This window comes from Plasmodium vivax, chromosome 11 (assembly GCF_000002415.2).
Source record: "Plasmodium vivax chromosome 11, whole genome shotgun sequence".
NCBI classification, from domain to species: Eukaryota; Apicomplexa; class Aconoidasida; order Haemosporida; family Plasmodiidae; genus Plasmodium; species Plasmodium vivax.
The window spans coordinates 287,419-310,588 of record NC_009916.1 but is presented as its reverse complement, the minus strand read 5'-3'; the positions used below and the strand labels follow the sequence as shown (position 1 = coordinate 310,588).

The 23,170-nt window shown below is 45.3% G+C and overlaps 8 protein-coding genes across 8 annotated transcripts; 5 read left to right on the top strand and 3 right to left on the bottom strand.

The window, feature by feature from the left end:
* Window positions 1–94: 94 nt before the first annotated feature.
* Window positions 95–3,316, top strand: PVX_115105 (hypothetical protein, conserved; the record flags this gene model as incomplete). Its single annotated transcript, XM_001616362.1, has 1 exon — window positions 95–3,316. The coding sequence occupies one exon, from the start codon at window positions 95–97 to the stop codon at window positions 3,314–3,316; it is 3,222 nt and encodes a 1,073-aa protein (XP_001616412.1).
* A 776-nt stretch (window positions 3,317–4,092) lies between these two features.
* On the top strand, window positions 4,093–7,881 carry PVX_115110 (hypothetical protein, conserved; the record flags this gene model as incomplete). The annotated part of the gene is made up of 2 exons (XM_001616363.1): window positions 4,093–6,949; window positions 7,151–7,881. 2 exons carry the CDS (start codon window positions 4,093–4,095, stop codon window positions 7,306–7,308), a joined length of 3,015 nt encoding a protein of 1,004 aa, XP_001616413.1. The 3' UTR covers window positions 7,309–7,881.
* On the bottom strand, window positions 7,422–9,001 carry PVX_115115 (bifunctional polynucleotide phosphatase/kinase, putative; the record flags this gene model as incomplete). Its single annotated transcript, XM_001616364.1, has 2 exons — window positions 7,422–8,813; window positions 8,948–9,001. The coding sequence occupies 2 exons, from the start codon at window positions 8,999–9,001 to the stop codon at window positions 7,422–7,424; spliced, it is 1,446 nt and encodes a 481-aa protein (XP_001616414.1).
* PVX_115120 (ribosomal protein L9, putative) lies at window positions 8,986–10,730 on the top strand (the record flags this gene model as incomplete). The annotated part of the gene is made up of 2 exons (XM_001616365.1): window positions 8,986–10,483; window positions 10,673–10,730. The coding sequence occupies exons 1-2, from the start codon at window positions 9,795–9,797 to the stop codon at window positions 10,728–10,730; spliced, it is 747 nt and encodes a 248-aa protein (XP_001616415.1). The 5' UTR covers window positions 8,986–9,794.
* Window positions 10,731–11,349: 619 nt separating this feature from the next.
* Window positions 11,350–13,926, bottom strand: PVX_115125 (hypothetical protein, conserved; the record flags this gene model as incomplete). Its single annotated transcript, XM_001616366.1, has 1 exon — window positions 11,350–13,926. One exon carries the CDS (start codon window positions 13,924–13,926, stop codon window positions 11,350–11,352), a length of 2,577 nt encoding a protein of 858 aa, XP_001616416.1.
* A 1,897-nt stretch (window positions 13,927–15,823) lies between these two features.
* On the top strand, window positions 15,824–18,041 carry PVX_115130 (endonuclease/exonuclease/phosphatase domain containing protein; the record flags this gene model as incomplete). Its single annotated transcript, XM_001616367.1, has 3 exons — window positions 15,824–17,641; window positions 17,796–17,861; window positions 17,958–18,041. 3 exons carry the CDS (start codon window positions 15,824–15,826, stop codon window positions 18,039–18,041), a joined length of 1,968 nt encoding a protein of 655 aa, XP_001616417.1.
* Window positions 18,042–19,129: 1,088 nt separating this feature from the next.
* PVX_115135 (hypothetical protein, conserved) lies at window positions 19,130–20,009 on the bottom strand. Its single transcript, XM_001616368.1, has one exon. The coding sequence runs from the start codon at window positions 19,873–19,875 to the stop codon at window positions 19,171–19,173; it is 705 nt and encodes a 234-aa protein (XP_001616418.1). The 5' UTR covers window positions 19,876–20,009; the 3' UTR covers window positions 19,130–19,170.
* Window positions 20,010–20,399: 390 nt separating this feature from the next.
* PVX_115140 (hypothetical protein, conserved) lies at window positions 20,400–22,761 on the top strand (the record flags this gene model as incomplete). Its single annotated transcript, XM_001616369.1, has 1 exon — window positions 20,400–22,761. The coding sequence occupies exon 1, from the start codon at window positions 20,641–20,643 to the stop codon at window positions 22,759–22,761; it is 2,121 nt and encodes a 706-aa protein (XP_001616419.1). The 5' UTR covers window positions 20,400–20,640.
* Window positions 22,762–23,170: the final 409 nt, after the last annotated feature.

Here is a 23,170-nt window from a genome sequence, read left to right as displayed (position 1 = left end):
GACCCACGCAGGTTGACATCACGCTGACGTCGCGCTGGCAACTGCTGCCTCCAAGTTGGTGGTACCAACAGATTCGTCAACTGGGTTTCTTTAAATGAACACAAAAAGGAGGAAGCGTGAAGGCGACTATCATGAGGAAATATATACCTATAAAAATGACGAAAAATATGACGAAGAATTTTTAGATATAGATAGCAACGTACTAAGGGTGTACGACAAAAAAGGGGGGTTACTTCGCCGACTAAATATATTTTCCCCTAGGGGGAGAAGCAAGAAGGGCGCTAAAAGGGAGGGGAGAGGGAGAAGCCAGGCGAACAGGGTAACTACGAACATTGTGAATGACATAAGGTACATGGACATACTACTGTGTGGGGATAAGGACAGCGGAAAGACCACCTTCCTGAATTGTATAAGCTGCGTGGAGAGCTTTCGATCGGGCAGCGGTGGTGATGGCGGTTATAGCGGTCATAGCGGTGACAGCGGCGGTGTCGGTTGCATCCCCCACACCCCGCGGAGGAACAAGCAAATCGTGTGGAATTACAACCGGCTGGAACTCCTGTCCTACGTCCCCATCATTTTCTCCAAACTGACGAACAGAAATTACGATGCGCTGAGAAAAACGTTCAAAAAAAATTTTTTAGACACGGACATATGCCAAGCTTCCATCTTTTTGACGCGGGATGACTTGCAGTTTATTAACTACGAGTTTGGTTTAGGGGGAGGCCTAGCCGCTGACCATTTTGACTACTTGAAGGTGAACTTCTGTGAGTACGGCGATGATTTGCTTCGAAAAGTGAGGGCGTACCGCGAGGTGGGAAGCGGAAGAGGGGAGAGAAGCAGTAAAGGGGTGTACCTGGCGGAGTGTACAAAGCGGCGAACAAAGCGACCTCCGAACTGCCCCAATGACGCATCCAACTCCAGCACCGTCATCAACATCGTGGAAGGCGCGCTTCTACGAATTAAGGAAACGAAGTACTTAAGCTACTTCATCAATTTGAGGAGGTCCTTCCTTTTGGTGAAGTCCACTGCGCGTATGTACAAAATTCTAATGGGGAGAAGGAACAAAAGGAGGAGAGAAAGAACAGTCAACATTGACGTCAGCGCGGAGGGAAAGGAAGATCCCAGGGAAAGTGCACTTCTCTACAGAGCTCTTAACGCAAGCAAGTGTACATTTAAAAGGGCAAACTGCCACCCACGTAAGTCACTTTTTAGGAAGAAAAAAAATCTATTCATCACGATAAATGAGGAGCACGTTATGAACACGTTTGCCTACTTAAGCATTATAAAAGATTTGAATAACTATGATAGGAAGGACGTCCTTTTTGTGGCTACCCGAGCGTTCGATTTTGAGAAGCTCAGCAAGAGGTTCCACATATACTTTAACTTGAGTTACAATTTGGAGGTCTTCAATTTTGCGTTTAGGGGTAGTAATAATGGTGGGGAGGGAACTACCCAGCGGAGTGGCAGCGGTGGGGAGACCCTCCCCCAAGACGATATCTACCGCCTTTTAGAAAAATGCGTCTTTGAAAAGTGGAAAGTTTGTAAAAGAAGGGCAAAAGGAATAACCCAAAAGTGCAGCCCCAAAAGTGATATCATTTTTAAATACCTTTCGGAAAGGAAACTACAACTCAGGGGGGATCGTCACAAGAGGGAACGTCATCTCCCTAGTGGGAGGAAGCAACAGGAGGTTCAAAATAACCTCGGGGGTGCCAAACATGAAGAAGGTAATGACCCTCATTGGTGTGACTCTACTTATGAGAGGGAGAAAGAAACACTCGGAGGGACGACGGATCTTTCCTTTTTATTGGCAGAAAGACGGGAAGTAGCCAACTTTTTTAAAACCTTCTACGATGAATACATTTACAGAAATAAAAATAGAGCTTATGTAAAAAAATTGGTGAAGGAAAATTTGGACATTTGTTTTTTGTTCATCAAATTCTGCTTCTACCATTTTTATGGCCCTCAAGAGAAGGCAAAAAAAAAATGCGTGAAGGGAGGCCAGCTGAGCATATACAAATTTGTGTACTTAAAACAGATTGAAGTGATTAGAAAGGGAAAGAACCTCTCCCTTTACAACATTTGCGTTCCATCATGTGTGTATGTTTTTACTAATTTGCTAAAGATGAATTATGAGGGTACTCCCTTTCGACCCCTACGCGAGCGTAAAATGGCTTCCCTGCTGAGGTACCTTTTCTACGCTGTTATTCATTACAAACTGAGGAAAAGGAGCTACGATTTTTACAGGCAGGGTAGGATAGGGGCAAACCACATCTGCTACTTCACTAGAGGAGTTATCATTAACTCTTTGGTGGATCTGTTTGAAAGGAAGAGGCAACAGGGGGGGGCAATTTCCCATTATGGTCATTCAGGCGAAGCAAATCTGGAGAGGCGTACACAAAAGGTAGCATTGCTACCACCACTCCATAGGAAGCATCGAAGGAACAGAAAAATTCTAAAAGATGTGCTTAACCGCATGGACATGCATATGCATATGCAACCGTTCACCATTATTAGTAGCATCAAATCTGACTGGCCACATTTTAAAAGGTACTTGATCCAGTTACGCATGTGTTCGTACTACAGCGGGGCTACTCACGCGTACCCGGACGTGTCCTTCGCGCTGGTGCTGAATTTTAAGCCGCTTCACCGGCGCGCCAGGGCGTGTGTGCCGGGGGGGGAAGCAGCAGCAGGAGAAGTGAACGAAGCAGACGAAGCGGACGTAGAGGCAGACGCTCACCGGGGGGGGAGCATCCACTTCGCGCCAGTAAACAACGCGAACAGCAAAAGCAAGCTGCGGGGGAGGTCCATCTTGCACTTTCCCTTCTCACACAGGCTGCTAAAATACTTCGTTGAAAACATCCCCCCTGGGAGGGATGGCCAAGGGGGGCGCAATTCCCACACCCTACTCCAGCTACTATGTAATCGCTTCTTCAAAGCGCTAAAGAGGTTGTTATGGTACTATTACACAGGTGAACAGATAAAACGTAGCGCAGAAGTAAAGCGTATTTTTATTTTATTAAATCACGTTATGGATGTGTATTACCTCATGGCGTACGAGAATATGTGCTTCTACGTGGCTCCACATGGAGAGTTTATGCTCACCAACGATTTACACGCTTCGCGCGAATCCAGGGGAGGTAATTCTATTGGGGGGAAAAGAAGAGTCACCTTTCACCTGTACCAAAATTGTGCTCTGTTCAATTCAGCCTACTTTCTGTGGGAGGAAATGAAGTACGGGGGGAAGAATGGCTCGATGCGTAGGCACCTTTCGCATTGGAAGAAGGATTTGTTTTTTTCAGTGCGTTTGGCGGAGTGACCCCAAAGTGAGTCATCACTTTTGCGTGCCAGTCAAAGGGATCCACATGCCGCATAGGCTCAATTTTATTACATGCATATGTAAATGTACGAAGCTGCGCTATGGCGATGCTACTTTTGTACATAATTGGTACAACAGAATGGGCTGCCAGCTTATTGCTCACTTTTTAGGCGAAGCGGGGGAGGCACACAGCCTAGAAGAAAAAATTTCAAGCTGCCCAAGCATCCATAGGTGAATGCTCCCCGTGGAGCAGTTTTTTTTTTTTTTTTTTTTTATAGGAAAAGCATTTGCCCCGCGTTGTAACTTCTTCCCCATTTTTACCCTTTTTTGTTTTATTTTTTGTTTCCGTTTTGAGAATCCTCCCGGTGGGGTTAGCCCACAAAAAAGGCTATACACTTGTGCGCGTGGTCGTACATACGTATTGCGTACATACGCGAATAGGCCATCACGCCCTCGCGAACTTTCCCACGTGTGTCATTTTGAAGGAAGTGGTCTCTCCTGGATCGCGGCTTCTTTATTGTAATTCTCCTTCGCATAAGCCAACTACACAGTTCGTTACAAAACAAACAGTCTGTTCGGTCCTTCCACCGCTGAGCTTGCGCTATGCTTGCTCCACAAGTGGTTCCCTCAGAGGAGAGTTACCAAAGGGGAAGTAATTAAAGAGGAGAGGCGGGAGAAGCGGGAAGAAGTGTACACCGCCTTGGGGAAAAGGAAAGGGAGCCGAGGAGGTAGAAAAACGGGTGAGCAGGTTAAGAGGTATACACATATATATATACATGCTACTGGGGGAGGCGAAGCAGGGCAGAGTGCCCCACCCCCCAGAGGGGGACTCCCAGGACGGCAGAGAAAAGGGGAACAAAAAGACGAACCAAATTATCAACGACATTTTCCAGCTCGAACTGAAAGACATCCTAAAAGATGTCTCCAGTGAAAAAAAAATAAACGACACCATCGATTTTGTAAATGACCAAATAAATACACTAGACAATTTTATCAACGATATAGCAAAGGAGAAATATGAGTACTTTTACAAATATATTAATCAAATGAGCAATGCGAGGAAGGTAAAAAAGTGGAACTCCCAAAATTTAGAGGATGTAGGGGGGAGATATAAGTCAAGTTACGAATCGCTGAGGGAGAAAAAGAACAAAGTTCTCTCCTTAATTAGCGAGAAAAGGTGTTTAATAGAAATTGAGAAAATTTTAAAATTATACCAAGTTGTTCATTTGGAGGTAAAAAAACTGTGTGATGAAATGAAAGAGAACAACCTTTGGGGGGTCATTCCAACGGATGTGATAGAGCCAAGTGTCTCCAAGAGAGAACCATTCGATGTGCATGACCTACGTCAAAGTACCCCCAGCAGGAGTGCCAATGATGGGAAGTACGCCAATCTGCTGACCTCCCCCAACTTTGATTCCCTGGAGAGTTACTTAAAACGGATAAGCAGCATAAAACGGTTCATTTGGCAGCATAGTGTGCAAAATATATCCATCGTGGAGGTGAAGGTAAAAAAGATGAAGGCGTATGAGGATGGCATAATAAATCTGTTCGTGCAGTATCTGTCGGGTGATTTTTTTAAGGACGCGAATCACGAGAGGAAAGTAAAGCAGTGTTTAAATGCTTTTAAAAGTGTACATGCCGAAAAGGAGTGTTTAAAAAAAATAATGAAGAACAAAATTGAGGAAGCCAATCCGCACATTTTGAAAATAAAAAATGGGGGGGAAAACGGAAAAAAAAATTTATACACACTTCTGCAGAATTGTAAAAATGGCATCGATCAGATGAACTACTTGAATGAAGTTATTAAGGAGAATTACTTGATAGAGGAGGAAATTCGGATGGAAAAATGGAAAGGGGAAAAAAAAACGGATGAAAATAACATCAGTCATTATAATGCATGGGAGGACGCACACAAATGCAACACTGTACATGTGTACACAGAATTTTACCTGCCCTACGTTAACTTACTAATAAGCAGCAAAATAAACCAACTGGTGAGGAAGGAAGACATGCTATTTGTTCTAAATTTAATAGGAGAATTTGTGCACATTGTTCAGAGGAAGGTTGATATGAAGGGGCACGAAAAAAAAGATGTCCTTTTAAATCTGTTTAGCAGAGAATACGAAGAAATAACTTTCACCTCAATGAACAAACTTATCAACTTAGTGGAACTTCTATTCCAAAAGGGAAATGTAAGAAGCGCCATGGAATATGAAAATTTTTACAACTTTCCCACCATTTTTGATATTAAAAATTATGTACAGGCATTTTTTAAGGAACTCTTTACGCACGTATATTACCCGCACATTTTTCGAAAAATCATCGTTTCTTGCAATAATTCGCTCCTCCTGCTGAGCAACAATTTGAACAACTTAAAGCAAAATGTTAATGTGCTCATCGAAATGGATGCGAAAGGTAAATTCGTAGCCATCAATTTTGTTGCGAAAAAGCTGAAGTATAATTTGGAGCTTTTCCTCATCAGCAGGCAGCTTCTGCGGTACTTAGTTTGTTGCTTGGCCAAACTGAAGAGGAGAATTGTGCAGATAAGAATGGAGACTTACCGGGGTAGGGGCTTCCCGCATGGGCAGGGTACATCCGATGAATCCCCATGCGATGCGCACCTCTTTGCGGACAGTTCGGCAGCGCTGGAGGATGGTGACTCCCCGGGGAAGGACTTAATCACCCTTTCCTTTGACGAATCAGTTGAGGAATTTTTCAACGCACAAGACCATTTAAATAGTTACTTTGGAGATGTGGTGCTGCCCCCGGATGATGGCATAAGTGACGATTTTATCGAGTGGGAAAATAATGGGGAGAAAAAAGAAAAGACGAGAAAAAAACTCGCAGAAATGAACATGTCGTTTGAAAGGAAGGACCACAAGGGGGAAAGCGGCATGTCATGTGGAGCAGATCAACCCAGTGGCTCCTGTCCAAATGGGTCCGAACAAACGAGCAAGTGCGCTGAAAAAAGTGTGGGGACTTTCCAAATTAGCCTCTTCAGTGATGCGAAACTGAACTCGCTTCACTTAAACCATTCGTATGACATTAGTGAGGATGACGGGAATTACGAAATTACGCCCTTTTTCATAAAGGAGAAGGAAAAAAAAAAAGAAAAAAATTATTTCGCTTTAATCGAATTAGAAAAAGGACTATACGAGTTGAACAACGTCGTCAATTCGTGTATTTACGAATGCTTCGAACCATTTGAGAAGAAATCTATTTGGTACTTTAAAAATAATTGTAGCTTTCTGGGTACCCCTGACGTTTTTTCCCTCTTCGACCAGTTATGCGTTTCTTTTAACGAAAAAATTGTGCATTGTGTACCGGCGTATGAATGCATGCAGATGATAAAAAATTTGATTAACCGGACGCTCATTTATTTAATCGCTCTGTCGTGTTACTACTTAATCAGCGGAATGGACGTGTACCTGTTTAGGTACTACGAATCACTGCAGAAGGTTGCAAATGGCGCAACGGAGGCTTCCCTCCATTACGGTTTGAAGCTGTGCAGGCTTTTTAAGAAGTCGGTTGATATGAAGGCCGGGCGGGAGCCCTACGAAGACGTGCCGGCGTTTTTCCTGCCCGTGACGTTCGTGATTTTTCACGGGGGGCGGGCCATCGCGGACAGCTTGGGTGAGTTGTGAGGGGGGGTCCCCATGTTATGAGGCAGTGCCCCCATGTTATGAGGGAGTGCCTCCATGTTATGAGGTAGTACCCGCTTTTTAGAGTCACCACGTGAGGGAGTTGCCATCTCATCGCTACCATGGCGAAGAATTCCACAAGAAGCCCCGCTCCGATCAATTATTTCCCGTCCGACGCTTTCCCCCCCTTTAGGTATCACGGAGGATAAATTCATCAACCTGCTGATCGACCACTTGAGGAATCCGGTGCAGGCAATGGATGGGAAGGGTAGCTCCAGCAGCACCAGCAGCAGTCAGAACTTAAGCTTCTTGGTTAACAAATTTGCCAAAGGTGTGCAAAAAGGGAAGTGAACAATTTGGAGGGGCCGCAGCTGGAGGGACCGCAAATGAAGGCGGCGATGGAGAAGCGGTACGCCCCACGCATAACGCTTGCCAGGCCCTTCCCACCGTGGCCACCCCTTCAGTTAGTACAAGTACGAAAAAAATAACTTACGGCGCTCCTCGTTCTGAAAATCGGATGGCACAAAATGCTCATCATGCAGAGTCACAACTCGGTCGAGGTTTTCACTTTCGGAGGGCACTTCCACGTATTTATAAAAGGAGTGAATGGCAATGGTCGGAACTTCGTGCATTCGGTTTTCATCATCGGCAATCAGTTTGAAATTGTTCAAGTGGAAGACTAATTCTTTGGAGTAGTTAAAGAAAATGGCGCTAACGTTTAAGTTCGCGTTTATTTTTTTCGCCTCCGTGATGTATATTAGCCTGTTTTTTACGTACATATTTGCGTTGTCCATTACGACGTTTTTGCCGCTAGTAATGGCCTGTCTGATCGTTTCTATGCGTTTATTTTTTGTTTTCAGTTCCTCTAAATTGATGTGAGCAAAATCTGCGAAGTGGTTTTTGCAAAGGGAGGTTTTCCCGCACCCCGGGGGGCCAACGAGCAGCACCAAGTGTTGCAGATTGGTTTGTGGAGGGGCGGCTTCGTTCTGCGGAGAGGCGGTTTCGTTCTGCGGAGAGGCGGCTTCGTTCTGCGGAGAGGCGGCTTCGTTCTGTGGAGGGGAGGCTTCATTCTGTGTGCCACTTTGTGGGGAGGTGGCTTCATTTTGTTCCCCCCCCGACTGCAGATCCGGTCGAACCAAGCGGCGCAGGTCTCCTTGCGCGTCCTGCTCATTTGGCTTATCACCTACCTTTTTGAGCAAGCTGGACGGGTTGAAGGAAAACTCGGCCGTCAAATTATTTTTTATATTTAGGAACAACTCCTCGGGGGTGTAAAATGTGGCATTTATATTCAGGGCAAACTTCAAATCTGTGTCTGTGTAGTCCTTTTTCAACCTCTTGGCAATTTCGCCTATGTTTATGCTCACCTTGTTTTGAGAATACACACTTTTGAGGTGATTAATAAATTTTGTCTTGAAATTGTCGTCGTAAATTCGGTTGGCATTATCCCCTACGTAGATAATTTCATCAATTTTGGCTTTATTATTTTGCATGGCAAATTTGTACATGCCAATTCGTGGCTTCCTATACTTGTCATTTTTTAGTGCCAAATAGCACTCCAAGGGGATCCCTATTTTTTCGATGACGTCATCTACCCGGTTGACTATATTTAGGAGGCTTATTTTTCCGGTGCTCACTCCCTTTTGGTTTGAGAAAATGATGATTTTGTAATTTTCTGTTTTTTTTTTTTTTAAAAAATCGATTACGTCTGCGTAGAAAATGTAGTCGTGCTCGTTTTGCGCCGGCTTGAAGAAGGAGCGAGACAGGATCAGGGTGTTATCCAGGTCGAACGAGAAAACCTTCTTGTAGGCTTTGTCTTCCGCGTCTTGGACGATTCGATACAGCAGGCTGTCGTCTACCTGCGGCGGGGGGTAAGAAGCGGTGTGCTGGGAAGAAGCGGCGTGCTGGGAAGAAGCTGCGTGGCCAAATGGGGCGAGACCTCTCAGCGCGAGCGCCAAAATGGAGAGTCTCTCCCTTTTAATGTAAAATTTACTAATTTCCACTTGTCGTTGGGCAGCTCAAAATGGGAGAGGGGCCTCTTCCTCATTTTGTGAAGGCGCTTGGTTCTGAGGCTGGTTGGCCGAGCGAGCAGGCGGTGGGGAAGAAGCAGCGATGGTAGCGGTCGTAGTGCTCGCTGCAGCTGGAACGAGGGGACACAACTACGTCTCACTTTTGAGCGCGTCACCAGTGTGGTCCAAAAAATAGCGGAGTGAAAGGAGCAGTTAGCCGCGCATCGCCTTTTGTAAAAATAGGTGATGTTTTTGCGAGGGGTAAAAAGGGAGGCGTTTATAATTCAGTAGCGCTTCTCCACGTTCTCATTTAAGCAAACGTGTATGTGCATGTTCAGGAAGGAGAGGGGAGAGACCTCTCTCTACATGTACTGCGCCTTGCACAGGGGTGTGCCAAATACCAGCATATGAAAATAAAAAAAAAAAAAAAAAAAGGGGTAAATTTGGCTGGGTAGGAGGCACAATTTTGACCCGCTAAAAAGGAGCGCGAATGTATTTTCTCCACTTTGTGTAAAAGTGATTGCCGTGATTGTCACACCCGTTTGACGCAGGCGAATGGGGAAAAGAGCCGCTTGCCAATTGTTGAAGAAAAATGTACTCTGTTTACCTTCGCGGGAATAATCAAATAAGCAGAATAGGGAGCAGCTTCAGCATAGGCATGTTAGAAGCTGTGCCACGAATTTGATGCCCCCCTTTGAGGAACCAAAGTAGGGCGAAGTGAGACGAAGCAGTGTAGAGCAAGACGAAGCAGTGTAAAGAGGGCAAATTAGGGACCCCTCGAGGACGGGCGCTTCACCAGTCATGCGCGGAAGCCAACCCCCCACCTGAATCATGTTCCGAATAAGCAGCGTGCTCCACCTGCAAAGGGCACGCATGAGCACATACCTAAATTATAACAAGTACACTGTAAAGAGAAAAACGTACATAGCAGCCGTGGAGAGTAAATACACGTACATTGTTCTGCTGAACAATATAAGCCAAGTGGGGGAAAAGGGAGAGATCGTAAAGGTGAAGAGAGGAAGTGCTAGGAATTTAATAAAAGAGAGAAAGGCAGTGTACGCTACATATGAAAATGTGGACTGCTACGCTGACAGAGAGAAATATAAAAGAACAGAACAAATTGATATAAAGAAAGGGGCAGAAATAAAAGAAGATTTTGAAAAGTATTTTACTCACTTGAAAAATATAGATGTGACGATCCATCTGGATGTGTACAAATACACCAATAACGTGTCCTATGGGCTGTATGATTTTTTTAATTACCTATCGTATAACTACCAAGTGGACTTGACTAGCCAAAATTTACACAAAATTAACTATTATGAGAATGAGGAAAGCTACAAAAATAATGTGTATGAACAGATTTACACAGATACATCTCGTTACAACGATTTGATTGTTACGAACAATTTGCTTTTTCGCCGCACAGGCATTTACGTCATTTATTATTTCCTTTTTATGCCAAATGTTAAGTTTTTAAACGAAGTTGTTTTTAGAATTGCCTCCCTCCAGGAATATGAGTAATGGCCTATTATGCCGCTGCAAGGGGGCATTCCTGCCCAGTGACGCAGCGGGGGGGAAACAAATCTGTGTTACGTGCAATACCCATCCCGCTTCACACCAACTGAGTTCATTCACCCATGCGACGTACCATTTGTGTAATACCATTTTTGTGCATTCCTCCATCGACTCGTTTTTCCCCCTTTCAGGCTTCTAAAGGATGAGAAGAAGAACAAGAAGGCTGAGATAGTGTATCGCATAAGTTAGCAGCGTTGGCGGGGGGAGGCGAAGAAAAAGAAAATAAAATATATATATATATATATTTATATATATTGACCACGCTGCACATCCTTCCCTCCATCTGTGCAGACGGTGGACGGGGAGCCTCCAATCCGGTCGCGGAGGTACACGCTCTTTGGTCACACCGCTACCCATTTGAGGGGGCCACACAAAAAAGGCTATTTCGGGGGAGAAGCGGGACAAATGAGTGTGCAGTTTGAGCGGCAACAGTTGTGCGTGTGAGCTGTCCGTTTGGGAGATGGTAACGGGAAAAAGAGTTGGGACTACACAGGTGGATGGGAAATGCCAAGGAGGGCAATCACATATGTGTGTGTGCGCACAGCGGATGAGTGAAAAAAAAAAGGGTGACGAAGCCAAGGTGGGCGATCACACATGTGTGTGCGCAGCTGAGGAGTGCAAAAAAAAAAAAACGTGTGACGAAACCACAAGACGAAGGAGTAGAATGTACAGAGTAGCCGCTGACACACATTGGCACTGACGGGGGGCCACTTCGCAAAGCGCTTCGAACTGGGGAGTGCCTTTTTTTTTGGCACGCTCGCCTAACATCACTGCTGCTAGTGCAGCTGGAGGTGTTCCCGTGTGTGCACTACGCGGAGAGGTCCTCCAAAATGGAGCCCACGTTTTTGAACACCTTCTCATTCTGCTCACTCTTATGCGGGAGGAGAGAACCCAGTTTGTTCTTCATAAAATCAAGGGAGCCAAACTTTTTCACAATTTCGTTCGTCTCCTTGGTGTTCATTTCGTGGGATGTGTGGAAACAGAGGGCAAAAATGTAGAGCAGCTCGATGTCGTTTATCTTATGCTTAATGGAGTGCAAAACGTCGAACACGGATTTCCTCATCGCCTGATCATTATTTTCGTTTAGCGTTATTACGTAATTGAAAAATATTTTCATACACAAAGTGTTAATGTTAAAATTGGCGGATTTCACCTCTGCGAGCTGCTTCGCGACGAAGTTAAGCTTCTTGTACATGTAAAATCTGGGGGTGGACAGGCTAAACATATTCAAATAAAAGCGAAGGCAACAGAGAAGCAAAGAGTCCAATTTGTTCTCCTCATTTTCTGGAAGCTTGGACGAGTTGGCTATATAATAAGCAACGCAGTCGTAAACCAGCTTAAAGCCATTGAAGGAGTACTTATTATTGTATAAAAAATCACAATTTTTGTTTAGCACGAGAACTCTAAAGAGGTCAATCACGGGGAAGATATGAGTGGGGGACCAATTGAAAAGTGTCATAATTAGGTTAATATCTGCCGTGTTGAAGCTGTATACATTTTTTAAATTCTTTTTGTAGAGGTTTATAATGTTTGATAGGGCATTCACCTGTTCGTTGGATAATTTACATGTGTTTTTTTCTTCCCCCCCTTGGAGAGAATTAAATTCTTGTATTTTTTGGAAAATTTTATCTAGGGCGGCTTTTTCCACCGTGAAAACGTTCAAAACGGTGTTAAATTTTTTCCCACCATAAGGGGTACCACCATTATGCGTAGCGAAGCAGCTGTTTGTGCCGCCAGCAGAGGTGGATGACCCCCCTTTGGATGCGTAATTCTGGTTGATAAAATCGACGATGGGTTTTATTTGGCTAGCTGAGAGGCCTTCCCTTTTGCAAAACATTTCCGCAATGATGTGCACATTATCACTTGCATTGTAGGGGAGTAGTTTTATGTTCCCATAACCCGTGTCGATGGAAACCACTTCATCGTAGTAGCCCTGTTGGAACAGATTATCTCCTATGTAAAACTTTTTCTGTGAGGTGCTGTCATCTACTACTTCGCCTATGAGTACCCACTGGTTGTTCTCATATTTGTAGGCTTCATATTTTTCTTTATTTTTGAAAATTTTAACTTCTCCTTCTTTTCCTACGACGCTTTTTATATTTTCCACGCTGATTATATTTTCTGGTTGATTTCCCCCTCCGGTAGAATTTGCGTTTTCTCCATTGGGGCTTTCCTTCTTGTTGCGTTTGCTGCACATTTCGAGTACCTCCTTCGTTGCTTCTTCCTTCAGTTTGTGGTTCCTCTTTTTCGTGTACACCCTAATGTAGCTATCGTTACAGGCGCAGGCGAGGTCCCCATTGCTTAGCACCTTGACACTCCACAGGGTGTCCGTCAGGTAAATAGTTTGTAGGCAGGCAGGGTCCCCCTTCTCCTGACTCGCTAGCGGTAGTTTATGTAAGATGGCGCCCCCCCCTGTCTCATACTTCTCCATTAACTGGTAGATGTCCTTGATGCACCACACTTTGATGCTCTTGTCGTCCCCGCAGCTGTACATGAGTTGCTCCTCCTCATTTACGCACACGTGGAAGATAAAGCCTTGGTGGCCTCTATACATTTTTAGCATATTAAAATTGGAGTCATAAATAATGATCGTTTCATCATTCGAAAAGGTGATGGCATTTTTCTTCCCATTAAAGAGTACAATATCGCGCACACTGTCATTGTGTATGTTTTTAATTTCGTCCGTTTTTTCTCCCTCGCTATTCCACACGGTCACTATATTGTTTTGCGAAATGGTGAGGATAAATTCGTTCAGGCAGTTAACGTACGTGGCGTATTTGTGGTTGTTTAAAATTTTGACTATGCTGTAGGTGTATTTGTTTCCACAGAGGGGGTTATTTTCTTTATCGGCGTGGGCGCTGCTGGGGGGGGGACTCTCCAAATGTCTACCCTCCAATGATTCCTCACCAAGTTTGAAGATCCTCCACATGATGACATCCCCGTTCCAGTCCGCACTCAGCAAAATATGCTCACTATATTCTACAATACTTGAGACGCTGTTTTTATGCCCTTGTAGCATTAATTCTATGTAGCCATTCAGGTTGAAGAGGTACACCCCCTTGTCGCTCCCTCCGCTGTACACATGTAAGTGGTCCTCCAAGTTTTCTCCTGTACATTTCGTTAACTCGCTTATGCCTACGTATTTACTGTGCGTCATTGCGTAGACGAACCTTTCGTGTATTTCTATTTTTTTGTAAAGTTGGTAGTTATCACTCAGGTGAAGTGGAAACGTTTCTACATCGCTGTGTGGGTTTTCATCCGGGGGGGGAGATTCTCCTGTGGGGGTCTCCTCGCCAGTCTTCCTCTTCCACACCATAATTGCCCCAGTCATGTCGGCACTAACTATGTAGTCAAAGCTGAGGTGGCATTCTTTGAACTCCTCCATCTGGGTGTTATTAATCACGCACATGCACCTTACTCCTTTGCTGTGCCCGGCCAGCACGCCTCTCAGCTTGTACTCGGGGTCTGCAACGTGGGTGAAGAAGCGGAAACGTTAGTGAAGAAGCAGCAACGTGAGTTGGGAAGACGCCATGTTAGGGGGGCGCACGTGTAGACGTGAACGCGGAGCGATGAGCACACGGTTGGGAGAGGGGCCCATGATAAACACTCGCGCGCATCACACGGACGTGGACGTGGGTGGAGGGCATTTCTCCACCTCATGTGCACCTGCGAACTGACCTTCCATTGCTGCTCAAGCGGGGAGATGTCGACGGGGGACAATTTAAAACAAAACTGGTTTGGGCTCTATTCGGGAGAGGGGCAGCCGGAAAAGTGCACAGTGGCAAGCTGCCGATTAGTATGTACATATATATGTATATGTGTGTATATATTGCTTTTTTGATTTCCCCCTTCAGCCGCTTGCAAAACAAAGGTTAATTTCTCGCCTGGAGCGCCGAGTTTAGCAGCCCGAGGAAAATGTACGCCCACTCGAGGCTGACAAGGCGAATGTGTTTCGGGGGGGGGCCGCGCGCGGGTGGAGCGCAGCAAATGAGGAACACTTCCCGAGGTGGAGGTGAAAGCTGTGCATATATACGAACCATCAAATTACAAAACTGGCTCTAGGTACATGCTTAAATTTTAAAAAGAAAATGTGCGGAAAAATATTTCCACAAATGGGGAGAACGCGATGGCGCTGGGGAGAGAGAAAAATGCACATCGCCCGCGTCATTCCCCTACGCAGCTGCGCATTTACGTGCACGTACGGCTCTGTGCCTAGAGAGTGTAATACGCGCTGTTCGGCAGGCCGCTAGTAGGGGGGAAGAACTGTTTGGCGGAAAATGCCACGCCCGCGCGGGGTACAGAAGGAAAGCTTGAAGATCACAATGGGTTAGCGAAAAGGAAAGTGATAAAAAAGTGAAAAAAAAAAATCCCTTTTGCGAAGCATCTCTCCATGGTATACCCGCATCGTCATTAATGGGAAAAATAAACGAAGCTGTGTCAGCCTCCTCTTTTCTGCCCCATCGGCATTAGTATCCCTGCATATTGTGTTTCACGACGAAGTGTTGAAACTATCGTTTGTATTTTTGCGAACTCTCCCGAAGCTGTGCTTCACTGAAGGGAAGGCAGCAGCTATTTGTTGGCCTACCTCTTCTAGCAGGTGCCTTTCCGAGCAGCCCAAACAAATTGACAACTTGGTGGAGAGCGCAGCGAAAGGAATAGCAGCCTATGTGGGTGTATGCAGTCATTTATTGTATGCTCTGCCTGCGCGTGCGTGTACACCTGAATGTGCAGACGAACAGGTAGTAGGCGAAGGAAAGGTGGCAAAATTCTTTTGCTGCAAATTTGAGTTCCCCCCGAGTGTGAGCAGCCAGCTTTACCCTCAGAAAAGAAGAAAGAAGCTCGCAATTACAGCGAATATAGCGAATGCGCGAATATCCCGATTAACGACGACGCGACGGTGGGTTATGTTTTGCGCCAAAAACAGCGCTGTGCTTTCCCTGTGGAGAAGAACCTTCGCACTGAGTAGGCTGAAAAAGGATGAGCAGCTTGTTTTCAAATGTACATGTATGAGGAATGGTATATGTATAGGGAGAGAAAACAACCCAGACGATATTGCACACCGGGGGGGAAGCAGAAGACAACATATCAGCTCGAAGCGTAGCAGTGGGGTAGATGAACCGGTGGGGAATAATGCGGCCAACCGCACTAGAGGAGGAAGCAGCGAAGGGGATAAGAACACCCGTAGAAAAGGTGGCCTTGTCGGTAGCTGCCCACTCCGCAGTGGAGGGAGCCCCAGGAACTACAGCGCAATCCGCCCCAATGTAAATGCAGGCCAGCACACGATGGATGATGTATGTTCGAGAAGTTACTCAAAAGGGAACCAGACAAAGGGGGAAAGAAGTGCCCAGAGTAACAACCCCAAAGAGGTTTTCACAAAACAGAAAAGTGCCATTTCTGACGAAACTCAAAACGATGAAATGATAAAATGCGCAAAGGATATAAGGGGAAAAAAAAGTGAATACAAATTTAAAGAGTTTTCCATCTTCTCCTTTAACATTTTGGCGGACAGCTTGGTGGACTACAAGTACGAGAACAACTGCTCCAATGTGATGAGGTGGGTGAACAGGAAAGAATTCATTTTCCAAAATATCAAGAGGAAACTGTCAGACATTATATGCCTGCAAGAAATAGAAGAGTCGTATTTCGCAGAACTGCAGGAGAAACTGAAACTGTTGAACTATGAAGGGCTATTTTTAAAAAAGAAAAAAGAAACCTGCCAAGATGGAATATGTATCTTTTACAATACCGCCGTTTTTAAGTTATTATTTTTTGACGAAATTGTGTATGACAAATCGGTCTTTTTGAAGAAATGGCACGTAGGGCTAATTGTCGCTTTGGAGAATAAGCTTTCGCGGAAGGTGGAGTGGTGCGATGGAAGTGTGAGCGGTAATCACCAAATGGGGGGGGACCACCACGTGAGCGGCTCCCCCGGCGCTGCCATATCGGCCGAATCGGTCAAATCGGCCAAGTCCGCCGAATGCGCCGAGTGCGCCCACCCCGCGGACGACATTGTCATCGTTTCCAATACGCACCTGATTTTCGACTCCTGCAAGGGGGACGTCAAGCTGTACCAGCTGTGCTACATGACGTACCGCCTAGTCGCCATGATGAACAAGTGCCTGGACTATTTGAGGGCGCGCCGGAAGGGGGCCAATCCATGGCACGCAGAAAAGGGAAACAACTCGGAAAACACAGGGAAGAACCCCCACAGGGAGGGCTCACCAAATGGGGGAGTCCACCCAAACGATCGTAGCGATCTCCTCAGCCCCGCCGTAATTTTCTGTGGAGATTTGAACATAACGCCCAACAGCCTTCTCTACTACTACATAGTCAACAGGTACATCAATTTGAAGAAGATTAATATGAAAAACATCTCCGGGCAGTACCTCATGTTTAAGAAGCAGTTCTACGTTTGTAGCTACGAAAGAGGAAATGAAATTAAAAAAATGTTTAACGAAAGTATTCTGAGTGATTTAAAATACGACTATTACAACAGCATGATGGAAAATATGAAAAGGGAGTCCTTATTTTCTTTTTTTAAAAATGAAAGAATATTGGAAGAGGGGTATCTAACGAGCCACTGCTTCCACCATGGGAGTGATGCCCATTTGAGGAACTACAATTCGTATGAATATTCGACGGGCAAATTTAAGGAGGGGAAGAATGCCTGTCTGTCTTATTGGGGGCGCTCCGGGAGAAAGTCCCCTACATTTTCCGGCAGCGAAGGGGTGAGCAATAAAGACGGAGGCGATGAAAACTCCGTGCTGTTGCATAAAGAGAGGGAACGTGGGTGCGTCAGTTTTGATGAGGAGGGCGACGCGGATGATGCGAAGCAGCGCCATCAGTCCGAGAAGGAAGCAAACATAGCAACAGATCAGCAGGACGACGATTTCATACTGTACTACCCCCTCTACTTTGAAAGTATATACAACAGTGTAGACGAGCAAAGGGTAGAAAAGCCCTGCCACAAATATGACCATATTGACAATCTGAATGACGAGGAAAATAATTTACCTCTAAGTGATGTTCCTTTCACCGTGTTTCATGGGAAGCAGAAGGGGTGCGTCGATTATATATTTTACTCGTATAGGACTCTCAAGGTAAGCGCAAGAGGGGGGAGGTCCCCTCCTGAGGAGAGACACTCATCTGTTCGCGCTTCATCAGGATGAGAGGTGTTTGTAGTACCGCACATTCCATAGTGGTACACCTGAACGTTGATACATGTGTCTTTTTCACCCCTCCGTTTGGATGCAGAAAATATCCTGTTCAACCTTCCCACCATTCGACAAACTGGCAAAACATGGTTGCCTGCCGAATGAGGTGAGCAAAAAAAAAGGAAAACCCGTTTAGTTGCACGCCCCTTTTTTTTTTCTCCGCTATTTTTTACCCCCCCCCTTTCGTCTCTCCACCCCTCAGAAATACGCCTCATCCGACCACTTGTATTTGCACGCTACTCTAGTTAGAAGGACAACTGATGAGGGTACGAGCGACGAAGCATGACTAGCTTTGTTTTTCGTCATCCCCTCGCACGTTTACGGAGTATGTTATATATCTATTTATAAATGTGTTTTAAATTTTTTTTTTTTTTTTTTTAAATAAGCCAAGTGATGCTCCCTTTGCCTTTTTTAATTAAGATAATCCATTAGCGTAAGCTGCCATCTTTAATATTTTTTTTTAAGAAAATCCATTTGTCGCTTATTCCTTTTCGCTAATGCGCAGACGTGTGTGTAGAAGTTTAACACTTTTGATTTCCCCCGCTGATAATAACTACGTTTGTTTTTATTTTAAAAATTGTTTGTGCCTTTTTAACTGCGCCTGTGCTGTGGCGCGATTTCCCATCAGTCATTGGGTCGGCGCGGCGTTTTTGCTGACTCGTCAATTTGCGGACTGCCATTTTGCTGACTCGCTCTTTTGCCGCGTTCCAGCTTGTGCCACTCCCTTCGGTCACTTTAGCACATCCAGCCCATTCGGTTTTTTCCCCTTCACATGGGATAACAAAAGAGTGACTTTGTCTGATACACCAAGTTGGCAAAAATGACGTGCAATAAATGTGGGGGGGATGACTTCATAAAAAAGAAGAGGCAGCAGAAGCAAAGGGCTGCTTCATTTACAGGGGCTATAAAAAGGCTCCCCGCAGAATACAGCGCGCCCGACTAGTTACATACCACGCATGCCAATTTGTGGCTTTGCATATATCGATAACATTGCCTGGTTGTCAGAATCAGTCGTGCACTTGGTAGGTTACGCAACGGTATGACGGCACAGCTTCGATGATCACGCGATAGGAGCGACTCGCAAGTGTGCCATATGCAGCGCTGCAACGGTATGCACATCCGTAGAGCACTGCTGAGGGGATGGGAAGTGCCCTTACCACAGTGTTCTTCTTATCCTTGTCTCACAAATATGACGAACTAGTTTGGTGAAATGTATCTCTTTACAGATTACGGTTGAACAAATTGGGGCTGTCGACTTTTCCCATTCATTTTGGAGCAAACGTAGGACACCTTTTTAAATGATACAAAAAAAAAAGCTTTGTACAGGGGGGGATCCCGTTTGGCCTAGGGGTATTCCCCATTTTTTTTCTTTCTGGGGTGCAGAAGCGGAATGATAAACTGCCATGGAGGTGCTCCTACTTCACCTTAATTAAATACTTTTGAAGCTCCTGTTCATACCTTTGCATGTATAACAAATTAGCGTACTCCAAATCGACTGTGTGCGAAAAGTAAAAAAATTCCTCAATCGGTTTTTTTTGGAATATCTGCAGCGGTTTGAATATTTTTTTGTCGATCGATTTGACCTGAGCCGGGGGGGGAGGCTGGCTAGCTAATTCTGTACACTGTTGATCATTTGGGTCGGTACCTTCGTTTTTTTTAATTTCCGATTGGGTATCTTTCGCCATCCCATCGTCATGTTGCGTCTCCGCTGCGTCCCTCTTTGCTGTTTCCCCCCGTGGCTTGGCACCTTTCTGAGCATTATCCAAGGGCACCTTCTCATCTTGTCTTTTTTTCCCCTTCTTTCTATTCTCCCAGAAGATAACAAATCTGTTTGAGTGGAAAGTCGTGTGGTATGTGTACGAAGGAGGGATGGTATTAATAAAATCGTGCAGCATAGAAGTAAGCTTGTTAATGTTCTCATATATCACGTTCGACAAGATAATAATTTCATTCTGTTGGTCATTCAAATTGGAAAACATGGAATCTTCCTTCGCTTCATAATTGTTTAGGGGGTCCAGATGGGCTAACACATTTTCCAAGTTTTTTAAAATTTCTTCCAACTGGCTGCCTACTGTGTCCAGCATGTCACAGTTCTGCGCCAGCACATTTTCGCTTCGCATTTTAAGCAGGCGGTGGGGAAAAAAAAAGAGCTACAAAGAAGGGGAGCAAAAATGAGCGCTTTCAACACGGTGATGGTAACCCCACTGCGTCATAAAAAAATTTGAACAACAGTGCAGAGTGTTCCCCGAGCATCTTCAATTTTGGAAAAAAAAAAAAAAAAAAAAAAAAAGAGGCAGCTATTACATTGGGGAAGTCGAACTGGCAGGAAGAGAGTCGTCATTAATGCGGATGCACGACGTGAAGGGGAGCGGCAAAACGGAGAAAGAGAGGCGATGTCGGGGGTGGCCGCTAAGGAAGCATTTAAAAGTGAAAATCACCCGTGCATGTAGGAATGGATACCTGTATGCGTACGTTCGTGTACAGCTTCGCTTCATTTGCGAATTAAACTGTGTGAGGCGCTGCCTATTCGAAATTTTGCACTTGGTGGATGGGGCACTAACTACCAACCGTAGTGTGCTCGCAATTTTGGGAAAAAAAAAAAAAAAATACGTGTTAAGCCCATTTTGGAGAAGTGCCAAATGCAACCGAGGGTAACCCGCTTAAGTTGATGCGGGAAGGGGGAGATGCCAGGAAGGCCTCAATTGTGAGTCCCTTGGGTGGGGCACCTTAAACAGTGCCGAAGTCGCCGGGGCAAACATCGCTCAATTAAGCGGCAAATTACCCTTCATCGAACGATGCAATGATCTGTGTGCGGCGAGAGGGAAACCCAGCTAAGGGGGAAGTGCACATTTGTTGGCAGCCCAAGAAGAGAGATCTACCCTCTTATGGAAACGCCCAAAATGGGGAGATTCCCCCTGGCAATAATCCTCACAGTGGCTGTACTAACGATGTGCGCCTATTCGGTGAAGAGGGCCGCCCCCAGGCAGGGTCTCCATATTTTGGGGAGGAGAAAGAAATGCCATTTTGTGAGACACCCCCAAAGAAAGGACCACATGAGAAGTGCCATCCCAAAGGGGAAGGCAAACGTGCAGCTAAGAATCTACGGAAAGGACCACCGCAACCCCCACCTGGCATACGAATACGTAAATAAAATAATTGAAAACAAAAAGTACGAAGTGAGCAAACTGTTGGAAGAAAATTTTGAGGAGGACAACCCCCTACAAATAAGAATGAAATATTTGCAGCACACGATGAATAATAAATTGTCGGAGAGTCTGAAGAGGACGAGTCCAGATGAGAAGCACAGGTTATCGATGGTGGCCGACATGAAGAGAAAAATATTTTGCAGTGTCTCTAGAAAGGAGGAGGGAAGTCACCACACGGCAGATGAAGTGATAAGCGAAGAGGGAGTATCCCAAACGGAGGCCGTCACCGCAAAAGATACGCAAAAAGGGAGACGCATCTGGAAGGAAGAAAACTACATGTATCAAAATAACTTCCTCAATTTGACGAACCCAGGCAAGGTGAGTCTGCTGATGCACGAAATTGGCTTCGACGTGTTGATCGTTAACATAGACAATCTGTCCGCCCAGGGGAATTTAAACGATTTATGTGATGTGGTTAGGAGCGTGAGGAAGTTAACCCGAAACGTTCGCCCCGCAGTGGTGGTAGACGACGTGATCATTCACCCTATACAGATTGCCCTGGCTGTGGAGAACAAAGCAGATGGGGTTATTTTAAATCTTTCCTATTTGAAGAATGACCTTGAAGATATGCTAAATTATTGTGTTAACCTAGGCACCCAAGCAATAGTAGAGGTCCACGACTACAATGATATTTACTTTGCCACCCAGTGCGGCAGCTACATACTCATGATAAACGAATTTGATTTTCTGAATAACCAATATGAGTACAATCACGCGATAAAGGCCATCAGCTACACCATCCCAGAATTAATTACCATCGCGAAAATTAATGTGGATGATTTGAATTATGCAACCAAGTTAGGGAGTCTAGGTTATGATAGCATATGTTTGGAGAGAAAACTTGTGGATGGTGATTTGCCCAATTTCGTTCAGGCTTGTAAGAGCTGGAATGCCCCCCACAAAACGCTCCTCTATATGAATAGGAACAGCTATTTGAAAAACTTCCTCACCTGTACGAATGACCCATCGGGGGGGGAGACACACCAGGATATCACCGACAATTTGAAGAAAATCTACGACGATAAGAATCTGCAGAATAGGACTTCCCACGAGCTTTTGAAAAATTACGAGAGGGATTTTATCGATGCGGTGGAGGAGGGACCACCTGGGCAGTCGAGCGAGCCACAGCAAACACAGCAGGGGGGGAGAGACCCACAAGAAACACAGCAGGGGGGGAGGGACCCACAAGAAACACAGCAGGGGGGGATAGACCCACGTCAAACGGGAGATAAACCAAATGGTAGTAACCCCATGGCGGGTGAAGCAGATAAGACAAAGGACAACCTCCTAACGAGTGACGAAAAAAAAATCGTGCAAAATTTTAAGAGGGAAAAAAAAAGAGAGCTGTTCCTTCTGAACCAAATGAAAGACATCATAAAGCAAGTGGACGATCAGTGCAAAAATTACGACTCCTTTTCTGAAGAGGAAAATAAAAAGAAGGAAGAAAAATTGGAAACCCTTTTGGAAAACTTTACCAAAATGGATAAGAAATTCCTAAGAGGGTTCTTTTCAGATGAAGAAATTAAGAACATAGAGAACAGCATTAAGAAGTCCGTGCAGCAAAAGGAGAAAATAGAAAAGGGCGAAATGAACATTGACGATAACCCTGTGGCTAGGGACATGTATGGCATTCCCACCACCCAGGGGGATGACTTTGACATTTCGAAACTGACCCAGGAGTTTTTTGACAACGGTTCCGGGGGGGAGACACGCCTGGATGAGGGTTCCCAGAAATTAGGGGGCGATTCCCCATCGGAGGAATCGCCCGGGGAGTCGTCCAGGGGGGTGGACTCGCAGTAGTTAGAAGATTAAGTTTGTCCTGCGCAGCGGTGAGGACATCACTTCGGTTAAGCGTACTTTTTTTTTTTTGTCTTACACTTGGTGTTTTATCCCGCCCCTTATCCATTAGGCGGTTACATCTTTGTTGCTTCTTCAAGCGTTTGTTTGTCCCTTACGTGGTGTGAATTATTATTTTTTTTTTTTGCACTTTGTTTTGCTTAACTTAGTGAAACCCTTCGCCACAGTGAAGCCGTTAAGACGCATTTTTCTGCTTGACCAGAAAGTGAAGGCATCAAAATGGGGGCTTGCCCGAACGCGTCGGGAATTCCCGCGAGCGTGCACTTTGGCGGTCCCATTTGTAGGCCGGCACGAATTACACGTGTAGCGGTGAAGCTGTCGGTAGGGGCTGCTTCCGACTTGTGAGGCGCGG